Raw genomic sequence first — 19,374 nt, forward strand, 5'->3', positions numbered from 1 at the left:
AAGTCCTGAGCGGCGTGGTTACCTGGAAACGGTGGAGCAGCGGTTCAAGCCCGCGGGTCCTGGCTTCACCATGGCCAAATTCGTACTCGCTGGTGAGTGACCCCCGCGTCTGCCCGCAGATCGCTCAAAACACCGACAGCTACTCTCTCCTCCTATGACCGCTTGCCAGAGATCTTCTTAACTGGCCTGTGTTCTAGCAACTCCAGCCTCTATATGGACCACCCAGGCTTTATTATGCTTTCATTCAAAAATGTATGTTGGGCAGTGACTGTACAAAGCACTGCTGGACACAGGGGATACAGTGAGGGGAAAGACACATCCCTGCCTTCGAGGAGCTTTCAGTCTCCTGGGATACAGAAGCATGTAAACAAGTACTTTTGATACAGTGTGATTAATGCAATGAGGGGTATGTGCACAGGGCTCTGGGGGGTGTTACAAGAGCTGATTTGTGAAGGTTTGGAATAGGGAGGACATTCCAGAAAAAGGCACAGAGGCTGGAAGTGTCATGGCCTCTGGATATGGAGGAAGTGACTGGACCTGGGGCAAGAATGGGAGCAGAAGCCAGATCTTTGCACTTCAAGAACACCAAGCAAAGGTGTTTGAACTGTATGCTGAAAGCAATGAGGAGTCATTTAAAACGTTTAAGCAGGAGGGTATCTTAATGAGCTTGCATTTTAGGAAACCCACCTTGTCAGCAATGGAGGGGACGGACTGGAAATGTCGACTGGCATCCAGAAAACCACCAAAGAGGCTCTTACTGCAGCAGGCTATTGTACCTGCCTCCTTTCCTCTCAGCAAGTTTCTCAAAAGGGTAGACTGCTCTTCTATCTCCAGGTCCGCCTTCCACTCAATCTGGTTTCTACTTCTGCCTCCTTTCAGAAATGGCCCTCACCGAAGTCACCAGTGACTTTACAGAAGCTGTCCGGTCCTTGTCTTATTTGACCTCTTTGATGCCTTAACACGATTGTCATCTCCCATCTGCCTGAAAACCTATTTCCTTTGCTCTTTTATTCATTCAGAAGAGTATTTTTGAGAATGTTGCATTTGTGGCAGTGTCAGGGCTGGGTTCTATAGGAGCAGGGGCAGTGGCAGGGGACCTTTCTTAGGCAAAGACTTCCCAGAAGAAGTGATTTTTAAATCAGGGTCCTGAAAGATGAGTGTTACCTATCGGAGAGGAAATAAGTAGGGAGGAGGAAAGTAAATTAGGCACGGGTAGCAGGGAGTGGGGCTGCAATGAGGAAAGCTAGTTTGGTGATTTTTGAGAGTATACAATAAGCAGAAAATTGAAAAAGATCTAGTAGGGTTGGAGCATAGAGTACAAGGAAGAGACTATCATATGTTAAGGCCAGAGTTAGATAATGTATATTCTTGTGAGCCACGTTCAATATTTTTTTTAGATGTATTTATTTTTATTTATATTTATTTTTGGCTGCGTTGGGTCTTCGTTGCTGTGCGCTGGCTTTCTCTAGTTGCAGTGAGTGGGGGCTACTCTTCATTGCAGTGCACAGGCCTCTCACTGTGGTGTCTTCTCTTGTTGCAGAGCACGGGCTCTAGGCGCGCGGGCTTCAGTAGTTGCGGCACGCAGGCTCAGTAGTTGTGGTGCACAGGCTTAGTTGCTCCGCGGCATGTGGGATCTTCCCGGACTGGGGCTCGAATCCGTGTGCCCTGCACTGGCAGGCGGATTCTTAACCACTGCGCCACCAGGGAAGCTCTCAATATTCTAAACTTTATCTAAAGTACATGGAAGGTTTTTGGAAGGAGATACATAATCAAATTTGCATTTTGTGAGAAGAAACTGACTGGATGCCCAGAGCCCAGTTAGGTACTGTAGTCTGGGAAGGAAATACTGGTGGCCTGGTCTAGGAAGGTGGGCAATGGAAATGCAAAGAAGTGAATGGATTGGAGAGATGTTAGGGAGGGGAATCTATAGGACTAGACATTTAACGAGGTGGAGGAAGAAAGGAAGGGAGAAGAAAGAGTTAAAATTATTCTCAAGCAGTAGTTTGCATAACTGGGTAGATGGGAAGTCATTGAAAAAAAGCAGAAGAGTAGGCTGTATACTCTGGGTACTGTTAATACTCTTAAATAACTGGGTAGATGAACGTAAAGAACATAAGAGAAGGAGCAAATTTAGTAGGGGAGTGGTGGCAAAATCTGTCATAGACATGCTGAGTGCCTATGAGACATTTAGAAGGAGTTGAAAAAATACAGGAGGGTGCAGACATCTAGATAAGGAGGTAGTTCTGAACTGGAAATACAGATTTCTACTTGAAACCAAAGGAGTGGAAGAGATTATCCAGGAAGGATCATAGAGTGTGAAGATAAGATGCCTTGTAGAATGCTAACCTTTTAATGCATTAATAAAGGAATAGGAACCTAAAAGTATAATGAGGAGTGGCCAGAGAAGTAGGAAGAAAACCTGAAGGATGCCCCCACCATAGTGGGTATTTCAAGAGTTGAAGGGAGACAAATGCTACCAAGGGTCAACAAGAAAAAGATCAAAAAGTATCCATTGGATTTAGTGACATGGAGGTCCATTGCACAGGCTTAGTTGCTCCGCGGCATGTGGGATCTTCCCGGACTGGGGCTCGAATCCGTGTGCCCTGCACTGGCAGGCGGATTCTTAACCACTGCGCCACCAGGGAAGCTCTCAATATTCTAAACTTTATCTAAAGTACATGGAAGGTTTTTGGAAGGAGATACATAATCAAATTTGCATTTTGTGAGAAGAAACTGACTGGATGCCCAGAGCCCAGTTAGGTACTGTAGTCTGGGAAGGAAATACTGGTGGCCTGGTCTAGGAAGGTGGGCAATGGAAATGCAAAGAAGTGAATGGATTGGAGAGATGTTAGGGAGGGGAATCTATAGGACTAGACATTTAACGAGGTGGAGGAAGAAAGGAAGGGAGAAGAAAGAGTTAAAATTATTCTCAAGCAGTAGTTTGCATAACTGGGTAGATGGGAAGTCATTGAAAAAAAGCAGAAGAGTAGGCTGTATACTCTGGGTACTGTTAATACTCTTAAATAACTGGGTAGATGAACGTAAAGAACATAAGAGAAGGAGCAAATTTAGTAGGGGAGTGGTGGCAAAATCTGTCATAGACATGCTGAGTGCCTATGAGACATTTAGAAGGAGTTGAAAAAATACAGGAGGGTGCAGACATCTAGATAAGGAGGTAGTTCTGAACTGGAAATACAGATTTCTACTTGAAACCAAAGGAGTGGAAGAGATTATCCAGGAAGGATCATAGAGTGTGAAGATAAGATGCCTTGTAGAATGCTAACCTTTTAATGCATTAATAAAGGAATAGGAACCTAAAAGTATAATGAGGAGTGGCCAGAGAAGTAGGAAGAAAACCTGAAGGATGCCCCCACCATAGTGGGTATTTCAAGAGTTGAAGGGAGACAAATGCTACCAAGGGTCAACAAGAAAAAGATCAAAAAGTATCCATTGGATTTAGTGACATGGAGGTCCATGGTGACCTTCTAGAGAATTATGGGAAAAGCCCGACTGCAGTGGCATGAGAAATCAATGGAAGTGAGGAACTGGGGATGGCAAGTGTAGAGAACTATTTCAAGAACTATTTCAAGTTTTAATAGAAAAGGGCAGGTAGAAGGCAATGACTGAAGGGGCTTTTTGTTTCTCAGGACAGGAAAAACTTAAATATAATGAGTATATTTTAGTTACGGTAGAAACAGGCCACTAGAAACAGAGCTAAGATGCTAGAAAAAGGGGATAACCAGTGGAGGTGGAAGAGGGTGGTGTTCAGAGCATAAGTGGTGAGATTGGATCTGGTTAAGAGGTAGGATCCCTCTTCCACTGAATAGAAGAAAGAAGGAAAGGATGAGTCCAAATGCAGATAGGCCAGGAGGTTTGATGGCAGGAGGTTGCGGGATTTCCCAACTGGTGCCTTTTTGTATGATTTGGTTTAGTTTGCGTAAAGTAGAAAGCAGAGTTTTCTGTTGTCTTCTGATAGTACAGAAAAATATTGGAGAGAAGGAAGGGGCTTGAAGGAAGTAGACAGTTTGCAATGGTAATTGTAGAGACCACAAGAGAGTGTTGCCAAGGGAAACAGAGGGATCTCCAGGAAGAGCTGAGGGCCAGTTGAGACTGGTGACCATGAATTTATAATGGTGCCGCTCTGCTACCATGTTTATCCAGGGGTGCCAAGTACATGAAACCCAGGCACAGAAAAGGCAAGTTACTGGGTTCATTCAAGGTGTGGGGCTTTTACCAGGCTTACTTTGCCAGAAGCACAGTGGGGCAAGAGAATTGAAGACACGAACCAGAAGAGTGGTCTGAATTCATGAGCCATGGATTTGAACTAAACAGGAAGGCCAATAGCCAGGGGGAGTTTGAGAGGGGTTGATGGCTTAGAAGTCACCGGGGAGGTTGAAGAACTGGTGAATTGGGAGTAATCGGGGAAGAATGCTATAGAGAGGGTTCTGCCCTTGGCCCCTGCCCCTCCTACTCTACCGGACATCCAGTCCCACCAACTTTAGTGGCTGTCACTTTCTCTGTGTTTATGCCTGCAGTATCTGTATCCTAAGCTATTACATAAGGCCTCCTTTTCAGATTTGCAGGTGCAGCTGCCTGCTGGTCATATCCACTTAGATATACTACAGATACTTGCAGCTGCACTTTATAATTTAAACTTCTCACCCATGATTTCTCTCTAGTAAGGTCAGGATCACCTATAGCCACGCCAGAAAAAAAGAAGTTAAGCCAGACTCTTCTCTCTCCCTCCACTTCTTCCCGCAAAACTCTCCGCACACATATCAAGTCCACATGTGATTTTACCACCACTGCTCACTTCACACTTTGCCTTTTAGTAGCTACTAATGAGTGGTTCATTATGAGTAAGTTCATGCTTAATTAGTAGCCTGGCAGCCTCTTAGAGGAAGTGAGGTCTAATGTAGCACTGGAGGAAAATAAATATTCTATAGTCTTTTTTCCTTTCCACATTTTATTACTAATGATTCTGATCTCCTATGAAATTCATTTTATTTTGCCAATATAATAAAAATCAAAAGTTTATGTTATGGCAGTTTATGCTATAACTCTATATAAATTATATTGTAACTGTGTGATTAATTCTGTAATTATATGACAAATACTTGTAACTACATGATAATTTCCATGTGATGAAAGAAAATATTGCTAATTTGAATTTTTTAGGTAGAGCAGATTGCCCATATTATGCTAAAGCAGAACTTCTGGCAGATTATTTACAAAAGAATCTTCCTGATTTTCGGATACATAAAATTACACAACATCCTGATGTTTGGGAGGTAAGAGGCCTTTACAGTTTGTTAAAGTCACACACACAGAAAAATGTGTTCTGATTTAATTAAATATTAGCTAGCGTATCAGATAGCTTTCCAGTAATGAATGTTCATGTACTATTGATATTTTAATATTAGCAAAATCAGTCCTGACTTATCAGCCTCAAAACATTATTTATATATTTTTTTCCTAGTACCTAATAGAACAAATGAGGCCCTAACCAGTAAGTAGAATCAATTTGGCTGGTATTTTCCCCCCAAGAATCCGCATAGCTTATATTGCACTTTTTAACTTTCAATTCTCCTTCATATTGATTTCTAATGACATGAGGGGCTTGTTTATTTGACACACCCTTCTTTGGGACTGAGATGGAAATTTGGGTGAAGGAGTTTCCTTTACTGGGGAGTGCTCTTGGGAACAACATCCTTAGAAGGAATGAGGGCAGCAGGACTGGGCAATGGGGGAAGTTGAACTGCCATACAGCTCTAACAAAGGGCTCAGCCAGCCCTGCAGGGAACTCTGAAGCTGAGATGGCCCTTCAAAGATACCCCCGCAAACAGGCAAGGAGGCCAGGCTTTTGTTCTCCTACAGCTAACAGTCATGGGATGTGGGCTGCCCTGGGGAAGAGACTTAACCTTAGGCAAGGGAACATCCTTTGGCTGAGGTCAGTTTCCAGAGAGAGACTCAGCACTGAGCCATCAATCAGCCAATACACCTCGTGGCAGGGGGAATGAGTGCCTTGGTCACGAAGGAGGAATAGGGACTACACGTGACAGGATCTGCTAGTTCACCAGTTGTGCCTTTTGGATCCACGTGCTGCATATAATACGTTCACACCATCTGGGAACAGCTCTTCCAGAATTCTGGTTGGCATCTCTCCCCGGGGAAACTTTATAAGAGGAAGTTTAGTTAAATGAACAATAATCTCCGCTGCACATCACTTCAGCACTAAACATCATTCAGCACCATAACTGACTCATCACCTTTCTTCTCTTTTATCCATTGTAGATTCCTCTCACCCTCTGCTGATTCAGGTGACTTATTAGGTGTGGTGGTGACTTACACCTGTATCCTTAGGGGCCTGAGCCCTCGTCTCTATTCCCTTTTCAGGATATGACTGTTGCACCTGTCCATTTGCTGTCAAAATTAAGCAAGGCACTACCAAGGATGCCCCAATGGGTTACCTAGATGCCAACCATTCTTTCCTGCCAACATTGGGTAATAGCTGCCCTACGTGCTCCTGATCAACAGAGGCAATTACCCCTTCCATGATGGTAACTCCTCTCCTTACTGGCTGATCTCTTGGCACAGGAGCTCTAAGTGACCATGTGGCAGCCATAGATTAAAATTTAATGGGACTCTTCCTGATAAAAGCACCCCGCACCCTGGGTGGGTCACTGGGAGTGATGGTAAGCAGTGTCACTCTTAACTCCATCCTTGGTTCCTGGATTCATGTATTCGACCTATTGGGGCAAAACTCTATTGATTTGTGGTATATATTGCATCCTGAAAGATGGTACCCCCATCCTTGCAAGGTATCAGTCTCTAAGCTGGTGCCTGCATCTTCAGTGTGTTGTTCCATCCCTCTATCATGCTGCTAGATGTTGCCATATATGATAGGGCCAGTGGGTCCCTGGTTTCATGCCCAATGTCATACATCCTTTACTTTAAAATGGGTTTCTTGGTTCAAAGTGATGTTATGCAGGATCCCATGTTGGTAGGTTAAATATTTTGAAAAGTCTTGAACAGGGTGCTGGCCAAAGTCCTACAAGCAATAAAGGCAATTCTTTATCCAGAATATTTGTTGATTAAAATCAAGGTGAATCACTACTCTTTCCAGGGTAGAAGGGGTCCAATGTAATCAGATTGCCACCAAGAGGCTGGTTGTTGTCTTTGAGGGATAGTGCCATTAACAGGAGGTCTGCGTTGATCTCTGTTAATGGCAGCAGCAATGGCTAGATCAGCTTTGATGAGTGATAGCTTGTTTTCTCAGACCATTGCACAAGCTCTAACTTTTTCATGTCCCCATTGTGCCTTCAGCTGTCTAAGTTATCTTACTGCTGGGTGGCTTAGTGCTTCTGTCATAATAGATGTTCTCTGGTGGGCACTGCCCCCTGTCCTCTTTTATTTCAGAATTCTATCATCCCAATTGCCATGGGGCCTAGCTCTATAAGAGCATGTCATTTAACAGCCATGGCCCAGAATTGACAGCCACACCAGGCTTCTCAGTGATGCTGAGACCCCTCTCATCAGTGCATTCCTTGTCACTTTGGTGAATGTAGTGTCCTCCAGGCCCTTCCAGAGAACATAGGTGACCAATAGTTTTCCAGCCTTCCGTCATAGCATATCCACTCTAGCGAGCCCATTTTTTCTAAGCTTTTTCATCCCTTCTTCCATGGTCTTCTATGACAGTTCTGGCATTTCCATTTTATTTCATCCCTTGCTCCGAGCTCTGAAGAGCCATCCTAGCAACATGTTGGCACTCTCTTCTGAGGTCTTTGTCAGTGTGTACACTCTTGAATAGCAGAAGAGTGATTCATTTTGATAAATTCTCTCTTGTCCAGCTTTATGTTCCACTCTTGATTCAGCACCCTCAGGGTCCAGTCCTGTACATATTCTTCCAGCTCCTGCCAGGACATCACCATGCCCTGCTTGCTGCTGAAGGTCCTTTGAGGTAGAGTCTCTTTCTTCTAGATTCCCAGTATTTCACTGGTCAGGCTACGTTGTGACTAGAGCGGCCATGGGGGAATCATCATGGTGGAAACATCAACAAGGGAAATTCATTTGTAAGATTTTATTTGTAAGGTAGCTTCATGATACATTCCTCCAAAGACAAGAATGTTGCCATGTACTTTACCCTAGAAATGTTGCATTCTGCCTCTATGCAGATATTGTCATTGGAAGGCCTGGTGTACACAAACCAGATAATGATGATTTAAACTTTTTCTAGTAAATATTATCAGAAATCCCAAGATAACTTTTAGCTCATTAATTCAATCTAAAAAATATAAACTATACTCACATATTTGGAAAGCAATATCAAATTTATATGGCCCTAAGACCAGAGACATCTCATACAGAAGACCGTTTGAGTTGGAAAACTTGGCTTGTTTTTTAAGCCAAACCCTTGCACTTCAGGTCTACTCAGGAAAGAGAGCAACATTCAGTACCTTGATTTGGTCGATGAATTCGAAGAATATTCTTTCTTACTTGATTAATTTGTTACTCAACTCATCACTATTTCTATATTTATATTTTACAGTTTAAAGATATCTAAATTTTATTATGTATACACAGAGGTAGTAAAAAAAAAAAACAACTAGTATTTTAATGTTTGAACTCTAAAGCATTGAATTGAATTCCAAGACAGATTCAATGTGTCATTTCTTGTGGACTATATCATTCAATAGGAGTGGCTGAAAGAGTTGTGTAAAAAGAATAAGTGGAGTCACAAAAATTCCCCCATCATCTGGAGAGAGCTGTTGGATCGTGGAGGAAAGGGTTTGCTTTTGGGAGGATATAACGAGTTCCTAGAACATGCCCAGGTATACAAATTAAGTTGATTTATCTGTCTAAAACATTATTGTTCTCTCCTATTATTATATTTTTCCAATGTCTTGCTTTCTATGGTATTCTCTCAGCTCTCTTTTTACTCTATTTGGGCTTTAAACAAGAACTTTCCATTATAGCCATTGTCAGCTATTCTGGTGTTGATTTTTTTCTTTCCCAATATTTAGCTTTACTATGGTGTCACCTCTAGCATGACGACTGAGCTGATGAAGACAGTTGCTCAAGAGAATCTGGGGGCACACATAGAAAAAGAGCTGGAGGAAGAAGCCCTGAAAGGTCTCATCAACCCCTTGCAGGTCTGGATCACCAGGTGGGACCGTCAAATCCCAGGATTCGTGAGGTTGGCTTTTTATGTTTAGAAGGACAATGATGTAGGATTAATTACATGATGGAAGAATATCTGAGTTGTCAAGTTTGAGATTTGTATGTATGTATACGAATATTATAGATATGGAATATATGTATGTGCCTATATATCCCCTAGTGTAGCCCCATGTATGAGTTTTAGACTATATATAGATTTAATGTGTATGTAATATGCATATAATACACATACATACTAAATCTAAGAGCAACTTTATAGCAAAGGTGTTTACTTTGCATAACCGTCTCCAGCTCTCCTGCCCTCATTCTGTGTGTCTCATGCTGTCTGCTGCTCATATGATCCTGCTCGTCGCCTCACTGTCCTTCCTTCCCTCTCCCTTGTTTCCTTCCTTCCCTCCCCCATCTTCCTGACTGTTGCCCTCTTCCTCTTTCCCACTTGCTAGAGTTGTCCTCATCCTTGGCTCTTCCATGTTGCACTCATTCTCTGTAACCTCACCCCCCTCACTCTTACCCCTTCTCACTTTTTCTCATCACTCTCGCTCTCAGCGGTGGGTGGACACATTCAATGTTTGTCATTGCTTTTTCTCTCTATCTCTGTGCTCTGTCTCTCTCTTTGTCCTTTTGCTGTCCATCTTGCTCTATCTCTCCCTCCCCCTTTCCTTTCCCCACCTCTCAATCTGTCTCTCACACTGCCCTTCTTAGTATCTATGTGTGTATCCTAATACACAGGCTCATCTGAAAAATTATTTGTTATTATGAAAGATTTCAAATGCAGAAAAGAACTGAGAATGATGTAATAACCGTACATGAACTTTACACCCAGATTTAATAATATTACATCTGCTTTAGAATCTCTTTAATATTTATTTGGCTGCGCTGGGTCTTAGCTGCAGCACGCGGGATCTTTATTTGCGGCATGCGGGCTCCTCCTTGTGGCCTGCGGGACCCGGCTCCCCGACCAGGGATTGAACCCGGGCCCCCTGCATTGGGAGCACAGAGTCCTAACCACTGGACCACCAGGGAAGCCCCTAGATATTTTTGAAGGATTAAAATGGTACAGATGCTCTTGAAAACACCACTGCGCCTCTCTCCAAACCCACTGTGAAAAAATGCCTGGATGCATTTCTAAACTCCCCCTCAGGGGTCATTAGGGTTCTCAGTTATCAGCCAAGCTATAGAGTACTCAAATAGTAGCTGAATTGTGGGCTCAGATACATGATACCTCGCCTGTGTTGATCCTAGGCTTCTTTATAAGGATTTGGAAAAATAGGCCTTTCTAAAAGATGTCATTACTTTGCAGATAAGGGTACAAAATAGAAAAGAGTTATGGTTAAATGAAACTGATTTCCTTATCGTTTTTAAAAAAGAATGTAAACACATAATTGCAGTAATATGACACAGTTCTTTTAAATTTTGCTTTCTGCCTATTCTATTTAATTTGAAAAGCCTTATAAACAGGTACATTTCTTACTTTGGTATTGTTTTCAGATGGCCAAAGCAAGAAGTTAGCAGTGAGAATTATTTTGTTCTACTTTTGATTTCTAGCCTTAAAAATGTCTGTGCAGCTGTATATGCCAATTTAATATATTAAATAACCCTATTAATGCACGTGCAGAAGAATATCTATTAAGAATAAAGCCTGGGGACTTCCCTGGTGGCACAGTGGTTAAGAATCCGCCTGCCAGTGCAGTGGACACAGGGTTCAAGCCCTGGTCCGGGAAGATCCCACATGCCGCGGGGCAACTAAGCCCGTGCGCCACAACTACTGAGCCTGCGCTCTAGAGCCCGTGAGCCACAACTTCTGAAGACCGGTCGCCTAGAGCCCGTGCTCCACAACAAGAGAAGCCACAGCAATGAGAAGCCCGCACACCACAATGAAGAGTAGCCCCCGCTCGCCGCAACTAGAGAAAGCCCGCGCACAGCAGTGAGGACCCAACACAGCCGAAAATAAATAAATTTATTTAAAAAAAAAAAAGACTTCTATATATGGTTGGTACTTTAAAAAAAAAAAAAAAAAGAATAAAGCCTGAAAAGGAGAGCAAAAGATAACCATTCGTAATTGGCTTTGCATTTTTATTAGTGCATCGGCTCCTGCCTGCTACAACCTAATTCCCATCTTGACAAGTGGTGAAGTGTTTGGACCGCATGTGGAAATTAGCATAAACCTATTTGACAACAAGCAGGCAGAAGAGAAACTCACAAGCCTTGTGAAAGAGGCTCAGGACCTGGCGTCGCCTTTCCTGCAGAGTGTGTCCGTCTGCACCCAAGCGGAGGAGGCCTTCCGCCAGGCCCACGTGATCATCTTCCTCGACGACCACGTCGACAAGGAGGTGTACAGTTTGGAAGACTGCATCCGAAGCAGGGCTACTCTGTGCCACCTCTACGGATCCCTGATTGAGAAAAATGCTCATGATTCCGTCAGAATTATTGTGGGAGGAAAAACCTTTGTGAATCTCAAAACGTCCTTGCTTATGAGATACGCCCCAAACTTCACCCACAATATTATCGCCGTGGCCTTGGGCGTAGAAGGCAAAGCGAAGGCGGCGCTGGCCAGAAAACTGAAAACGACTCCGTCATGTGAGTGAGCTCTCGTTTTTGTGTCTGGTTTTAAACAGCGTGATTTCACAGCAGCGAGGAAGAACACTGTCCCCTCTAAAATCAGTCGGGATATCTGGACTAGAAAGTATGAAGCAGAGGCCAAGAACTTCTGATTGTGTGATTTCACTACTGTGCATTTTCTTTCTACTAGCTTTTATGACTAGCTGATCATTTCCCATCATTCTAAAACTTAAGAAACAAATATTTAAATAATAAGATTTCTATTTTTAAAGTAGTAATTTGAAACTTAATATTCCTTTTTTTTTTTTTTTTTCCGTCAACTAATGTAATCGGTGTTTTTTAAAAAAATACTCAGGGCTCTGTTAAAGTGACCCCACCCCACTTCCCACCTGTGTGACTTGAGGCAAATCACTTAACCTTGCTGTGCCTCGCTTCCTCACCTGTAAAACGAGGATGTAAATAGCACCTACATCCTAGAATTGATGCAAGGATTTAAAGAGATAATGTTTCTAAGGTGCTTGGAGGAGTGCCCGATACAAGCTAAACATCTGTAAGGATAGTAAACTTGTTAAGGTGATTATGCTATCTGATCAGTTTCTGCTTCTAATAATCTTTGTACTTATAGAGGTCAAAATCATAGGAGGATGAGACAGAATCAGAAAATGGATTTTTGTATCTAAAGGGGGAGTGCTGTATCTAAAAATATTTGTCATGTTTGACAGACTTTAGCCATTTGTGCCCTTAGACGGAGCAGGTGCAACGAAGTCCATTTAGAATGCCAGGAAGTGCAACGCATGACCTCAGGCAAAATTGGGAAGACACTGAAATGTGAGCCTAGAATGCTCTCAGTCAGAGCTATAAGGGACTTCGGTGAGCCCCTAACACATTAGGGCAAAGCCCTAGGACCATAACTTCTGGTATTCTTGCATACAAATCATTAGTGTCTTACGCCCAGGGTCACTGCATACCTCAGCCAAATGGATACTAAAATTTTTCAGTAGGAAAACATTACCTAATCATTTTATCTCTGTTATCAACCTTATATGCATATGTGTAGATACTGATTTCTCACAAAAGATCTATGATACACTGATGAAAGTGTCAAGAAGAGGCAGTGTTACAAAATTTAAAACAGGGCAGGCACTTTCAACCAGAAAGCTGCTCTCTTGTGGGTCTGGTGGTACCATAACTTCTAAACCCTGCTGTATTCAAAGCCAATAAGCACAGGAGCAGCAGAAAAAAGAAAAGTGGAGACAAGCTGGGACAAAAACGGGAAATGTTAGAGGGACGGCTGTTAAAGTGGAATTGTCAGTGGAGTAGTAAGGAGGAAGTTGGCAACGACAAAGACAGAGTTAAACAAAGTAACATGAACTAGAAAAACCATCAGGGAGAATTATTCCAGGAGAATTCCAGATGCCAAGAGGGGAGCAAACCTTTTTAGGATATCCCTTGCGTTCAGTTCACACATAAACCTGTTTCTCAGACTATGTACATTGGCTTAGTTGGAACTCTTTCTGTACAAGTGACAGAAAGTCCACTCAAAGCGACCAGAGTCAGAGCTTTTTTTCCACATAACTGAAGAGTGCAGGAGTAGTTCTTATTTGGGGCATAGCCGGATGCTGGGGTTCAAGTGATGATGTCAAGCCTGGTTTGTGCTCTCACCTGGCTCATCACTCAGCTCTGTTTTCCTCAGCTTTTATCTGATTCTCAGATAGACTTTCTCTAAAAAGTGGCAAAATGGCTACCGGCATCATAGCTTAACTACCCCAGTAGAAAAAGAGCGTTCTCTCTCGATTCTTTGTATAAAAGTAGCAGAATAATATCTCATTGACTGCGCTTGGACCACATGCCCTTCGCCAAGTCAGTCAGTACGGCCAGAAATCTGGAGTCTAGGTCTGATGCCTATTGATAGACCTGAGGGGTGAGGACAGCTTCACCCAAACCAAATGGACTGAAATTGGGGAAGGGTACCTATTTAAAGAAAAACCAGTATGCTCTTAAAGAAAAAAAGGAGGAAGAGATGTCAGGACAAAAAAAAAAAAGCAGATGTCCGCTATAATTTTCTCTAGCTTGATTTAAGGCATTTAGAGCTATAAAGGGCCTTAAAGCTTTAAGAAAAATTCTTTTCCCTCCTGCCTGCCTTTGAACTCAACTCTGTAAGAGTGTGATACTTGGAGCTGCTGCAGTCATTTTAGGACCATGAGGGGAAGGCCAAGAGAGTAACATCTTTGAGCTGCTTAACAAGCCCCAGTGTCACTGCCTACCTCGACTTGTTATCTGAGAAAAGTAAACTCCTTCTAGTTAAGCCAGGTCAGAAGGATATTCCGTTACTTGAAGCCAACAGCAATCTTATCTCATACAGAACAGAAAAGAATTTAATCTCTGTAATAGAAAGTGGTATGACCTTTTAAGAGAATTAAGTTTTTAAACAAATAAATAAGTTTATAAATAAATCAATAAAATCCCCTATTTTCACTTCAGATACATTCCCAGAAAATCCACAATTATTAGAGAGAATTATTAGAGAGAATTTCGTATATTAGAATCATATGAAATACCAATTCCTATTTCTCTCTACCTCCATCCTCTTCTTTTTCTTGGTAGTATGTATCACGTTGTACAGTAGTTGTTTCCTCACCCACTCCCCTCTACCCCCAGAATATTGCAAGGATTTGGGCTGATTTGTTTTCTTCTGAGCCTCCCACCTAAAAGTGCCTCACACATACAAGCTAATTCAATATCTCTTTGTTGATTAAGATGTTCCTCGGGGTCCTCTTATTCCAGCACCTCCATTCTGCAGGAAACGAAAGCCACCCAGGGAGTCAAGTGACTTGCCCAAATTTCGATTCCAGTCTAAAATCAGGGACTCTCTGTCAGAATCAAAGCAGATAAAAAATCCCCTTCATGGCAAGCAGAGTGGTGAAGTTAGGACCAGAGCGGGGGTATAATTTTCAGTAGCAATTTCTTTCAGGGAGCATTTCAGTGTTCCCTGAAGTCAGTCCTATGCTCACACCATCCACGTGCATTATTAGGAATGGCCAGACTCTGATGATTAAGGAGATGATCCACATTGTTTGCACATTTTTAGGGAGCGTAAACTTAAGTCTGTCTTATAGCAAAAGGACCAATTGTAAAGCAAACACACAAACAGAAAGTAGACTACAGTCAATTTTTTATATTATGTTATTTTTTTAAATTTCTTTTCTTCACAGGCATCAAAGATGTGATAATTTGGGGTAATATTAGTGGAAATAACTACGTCGATCTGAGAAAAGCCAAGGTTTACAGATATGAGAGTGCTGTTTGGGGCCCTCCTCGCTATTCGCGCCCTGTTTTAAGCCTGGTTTGTGATAGGTACAGTATCTTTTTAAGTGACGTAGTCTAACAATATTGAATAAACGTGTGATGTTATGATAATCATTTAAAAATCATCTCAGAAATCTGTGTGCAGAAGTAACTTTGTTCACACTCATCCCCCTTTATGCTTTCTATTGAAGAAATGTAGAGAATTCCGCAGAATTTCAACTAGTCAGTCCCCAGGCCCAGTTTATTTCACAGATTCCATTAATGTTATCACTAAAGCAAACATATGTAAAGTGAATCTCATTTAATGTAAAGACCTCTGTCCAAGTTGAAATTAGTTGAAAAAGCTTCGAGAATAAGGAATTATAATGGTGAGCAGGCCCAGGCCATGCTGGGTGTTGGGTTCCAGGAAAGGCAGAATTGAGACGTGGTAAGGGGCACCATCTCTGGAGCCAAGCCACCTGGGTTGGAATTCTCATTCAGCCACTCATTAGCTGTGTGACTTTAGAGAAGTTACTTAATGTCTCTGTGCCTCGGTTTTTCCATCTGCCAAGTGGAAATGGTAACAGAGTACGGGTCTTAGAGGGTAACTGGGAAGATGAAATGGGTTAAGACAGGCAAAGCACTTAGAAACCGTGCCTGTCACAGTCAACACCACCATTACGAAAAGGGCATGGAAGGAGGGAGGGGGAGGAACGCCTTTGGAACAAGTTTCGAAACTTTGCAGCACTTTCCCAGTGGTAGCATGTCCTTTCCATCACCCCTTTCTTCCCTTCCCTTCCTTTACCCACACCTAGAAGTTGTGTCCCTGGACTCATTGTCTTGCATTGCTGCGTGGGTGCGGGCAGCATCTCCTGGAGCTGTATCGTGCCAGCTTAGCAAGGGCAGCTGTTTCATGCTTTTTCTAATCCAGCTGGACTGTTCCCCGAGTTTAAACTTCAGATTAGAAAACTTAATTATTTCCTTAGTTCTCAATGTGAATAATTCAACATTTCATGGTACTATTTTATTTAAAATGAAGGATACCACTGGTTCCAAGATAGCCTCTATGGAGAATAAATTCTTTGTGATGAAATTAATTGTTCTTGCAGCCTTTGGCCACTTTTCTGTGTTCCATATTTATGGTATCAAGTTTTTAGTTTGAAACTTTAGGACTCCTTTCTACTCTGTTTCATTACTTTTCAGTTGACTCTTTATGGGACTAAAGAAGCTTGAGGAAGGGGCACAGGAAGTCATATTTCTGTTTTGTGGAGGTGATTTCTTGTACTCAGATCCATTGACCCAGTGAACATTCTTACTCATTCCTATTCCCTCCTCCGTTGTAAAATTGTTTCTTTCTCTCCTTACAGTGAGTGGGTAAATGGAGAATTTGTGGAAAGTCTTAAAAAGTTCACCGCCACAGGAAGACAATTTGGGGGCATCTTAGCTGCACACAGTATAGCCACTACATTGAAATACTGGTACCGTGGCTCACCCCCTGGGGAGATTGTGTCTTTAGGGGTACTGAGTGAAGGTAAATCTGGGTTTTTCGTATCTTACAATATTTTAAAACCTCCATGTATGCCTTGTGCTCCTACTTTTGTGTCCTTACCTAGACAGGCTCCTACCTCTTTAAAGGCTCTGTAAGCTCTCTGGATTTTCACAGTTCCATAATCATTCATTCATGCATGCATTCCTTCAGTTATCCATTCAGCAGTGCAACAGTATTTTGTGTGCATGCACTGGGAACATACATAGGGAGTAGGCCTGGCTTTTGCCTTTCAGGAAGCTCACAGCAAAGTAAAGGAGAGCCACATACATAAATGAAATAATTCTGTTAAGTTTTTCTCACTGTATCCCTACTGAGGAAGGGAAAGCAAGGTCAGTTTTCAGCAGGCAGCAGGAAGAATCAGGACCGGCATCATAAAGGAGGTGACACTTCAGGAAGTCTCACCTGCAAGCTTGAGTAGTTGTTTACCTGACAGACAAGTATGGGAAGAACATCTGGGCACAGGAGCTGCAGGAGCAAAGACACAGACACACGATACAAAGGGTACAGCAGGACCCAGATCTCAGAGTACCAGGCAGCAGCTGGAATGTGGAAAGCCTGCAATCCATCCACAAATACTGTGGATATATTTTTATATCCTTACTATTTTAATCTGCTAAAAACTATTCAGAGCACTTCTACTGTTTTTTGAAAAATAGGAAAGAGAGAATAGCTGATGCTCTGTGCACTGTAGGTTCTACCTAGAGCATGTCTTCCCTTTGTGCTTTACATTCTGTTTGAACAAGCCCATCCATTCCCAAAGCTCCAGGCCTGGGCCTTGCTGCTGAGCCCTACCTTGTCAAACATTGCCACCCGGATGTCATGCTGTCACTTCAAACCAACAAACACCAAACTGAACCTGTTGTCGTCCTCCCCAGTCTGATCCACCTCTTGTATCCTTTATGTTATTAATGGAACCACGATCCTTCCCATTGTTTCAGTGACTATGGTGCAGCTCACGGAAATCTCCCTAAATCCCCCAAGTCAGAATTAATCTCTGTCTCTCCTCTGTACTCACATAGCATTTGTTCCTCTATCAGAGAGCATATCACAGCCTGCCTTTATGGATGGGGTGGTTAGTTGCATATACCCTCTGCATTAGAGTTCACCCACCCTGAGGGCAGGGCTTTGGCTGGGTCTACTTGTTGCTCCTTCATGGGTAGACTCTCAATGTGTCGTGTTCAATTAAAGTTAATGTGCACGAACATCAGCAAGTGTGAGTTCAAATCACTATGTTACCTTTTTAGTGAAATAGACATCTAAAACCGCATCTTTATCTGTAAAAGTTTAATTAGGGAATTCCCTGGCTGTCCAGTGGTTAGTATTCCCCGCTTCTACTGTTCGATTCCTGGTCAGGGAACTAAGATCCTACAAGCCACGCGGTGCAGCCAAAAAAAAAGTTGAATTAATCTCTGTAGGAATTCATCAATAAGCAGTTCAGTGTTGGGGGCAAGTGAGGTGAAGAGCAAGTGATCATTGTGTCCCTGAAATGGTAACACATATGTAAACCCTCATCCGTTGTTCACTCATAAGGCTGGCTCTCAAATAGAGAGTGAACAGAGGGCCTGGGACATCCTCTATGGAAAAGTCTTTTAGATCCTGGTTTCTTGAGTCTCCTCAGTATTTTGCCCTAGTGACAACATTTTTTTTTTTTTTTTTTTTTTTGCAGTATGTGGGCTTCTCACTGTTTTGGCCTCTCCCATTGCGGAGCACAGGCTCCGGATGTGCAGGCTCAGCGGCCATGGCTCACGGGCCCAGCCGCTCCGTGGCATGTGGGATCCTCCTGGACCGGGACACGAACCCGTGTCCCCTGCATCGGCAGGCAGACTCTCAACCACTGCGCCACCAGGGAAGCCCAACATTTTTTTTTAATTGAAGTATAGTTGATTTACAATGTCATGTTAGTTTTAGGTGTACAGCAAAGTGATTCAGTTATATATATATATATTCTTTTTCAGATTCTTTTCCCTTATAGGTTATTACAAAATATTAAGTATAGTTCCCTGTGTTATACAGTAGGTCCTTGTTGGTTAGTTATTTTACGTATTTTAGAGTATATATGTTAATCCCGTCCTCCTAATTTAGCCCCCCCTTTCCCTTTGGTAACCGTAAGTTTGTTTTCTATGTCTGTGCGTCTATTGCTGTTTCATAAATAAGTTCATCTGTATCTTTTTTTTTTCAGATTCCACATATAAGTGATATCATATGGTATTTGTCTTTGTCTTATTTCACTTCGTATGATAATCTCTGGGTCCATCCATGTTGCTGCAAGTGGCATTATTTCATTCTTTTTTATGGCTGAGTAATATTCCATTGTATAAAAGTAAACACATGTTCCTTATCCATTCATCTGTCAATGGACATTTAGGTTGCTTCCTCGTCTTGGCTATTGTAAATAGTGCTACAGTGAATATTGGGGTGCATATATCTTTTCAAATTAGAATTTTCTTCAGATATATGCCCAGGAGTGGGATTGCAGGATCATATGGTAACTATTTTTTGTTTTTTAAGGAACCTCCATACTGACAACATTTTTGATGACTAGAATGGCAAGAATAATTTTCTTATTTGATTGAGACACAAAAAACGGGAGGCATTTTATCTGAAGGTTGCTCAGTTAGTAATAAGCATTATCCATTTTTTTTATTTGGAGCACATTTAAACTGGGAACTAGGAACTGTGAGATCACCGACTTTCCCTTCCCAGTGCCTGCCCCTTGGCTCTGTGACTGCAGTAGTAGGCTGGAAGAGCAAAGGCAAGATTGGACACATGCTCGGGCTCAGGGGCTACCTCGGCGGGGGGGG

At 42.4% G+C, this 19,374-nt stretch overlaps 1 protein-coding gene and 1 non-coding gene across 2 annotated transcripts in view; one reads left to right on the plus strand and one right to left on the minus strand.

Annotated features, from left to right (window-relative positions):
- Positions 1-67: 67 nt before the first annotated feature.
- The window catches only part of MDH1B (malate dehydrogenase 1B), a 21,065-nt gene continuing 1,758 nt past the window's right edge, over positions 68-19,374 (plus strand). Inside the window, exons 1-7 of the mRNA XM_007469986.1 lie at positions 68-92; positions 5,179-5,291; positions 8,697-8,831; positions 9,024-9,166; positions 11,261-11,757; positions 14,952-15,093; positions 16,392-16,555. Of these exons, the coding sequence (XP_007470048.1) occupies positions 71-92; positions 5,179-5,291; positions 8,697-8,831; positions 9,024-9,166; positions 11,261-11,757; positions 14,952-15,093; positions 16,392-16,555 (1,216 nt within the window). The 5' untranslated portion in view covers positions 68-70. The remainder of the gene's footprint in view (positions 93-5,178; positions 5,292-8,696; positions 8,832-9,023; positions 9,167-11,260; positions 11,758-14,951; positions 15,094-16,391; positions 16,556-19,374) is intronic.
- Positions 10,131-10,203, minus strand: TRNAG-CCC (transfer RNA glycine (anticodon CCC)). The gene has a single exon. It is a non-coding gene; the product is annotated as a tRNA-Gly (tRNA).

The sequence above is a fragment of the Lipotes vexillifer genome, unplaced genomic scaffold (genome assembly GCF_000442215.2).
Source record: "Lipotes vexillifer unplaced genomic scaffold, Lipotes_vexillifer_v1.1 scaffold341, whole genome shotgun sequence".
In the NCBI taxonomy this organism is placed as follows: domain Eukaryota; kingdom Metazoa; phylum Chordata; class Mammalia; order Artiodactyla; family Lipotidae; genus Lipotes; species Lipotes vexillifer.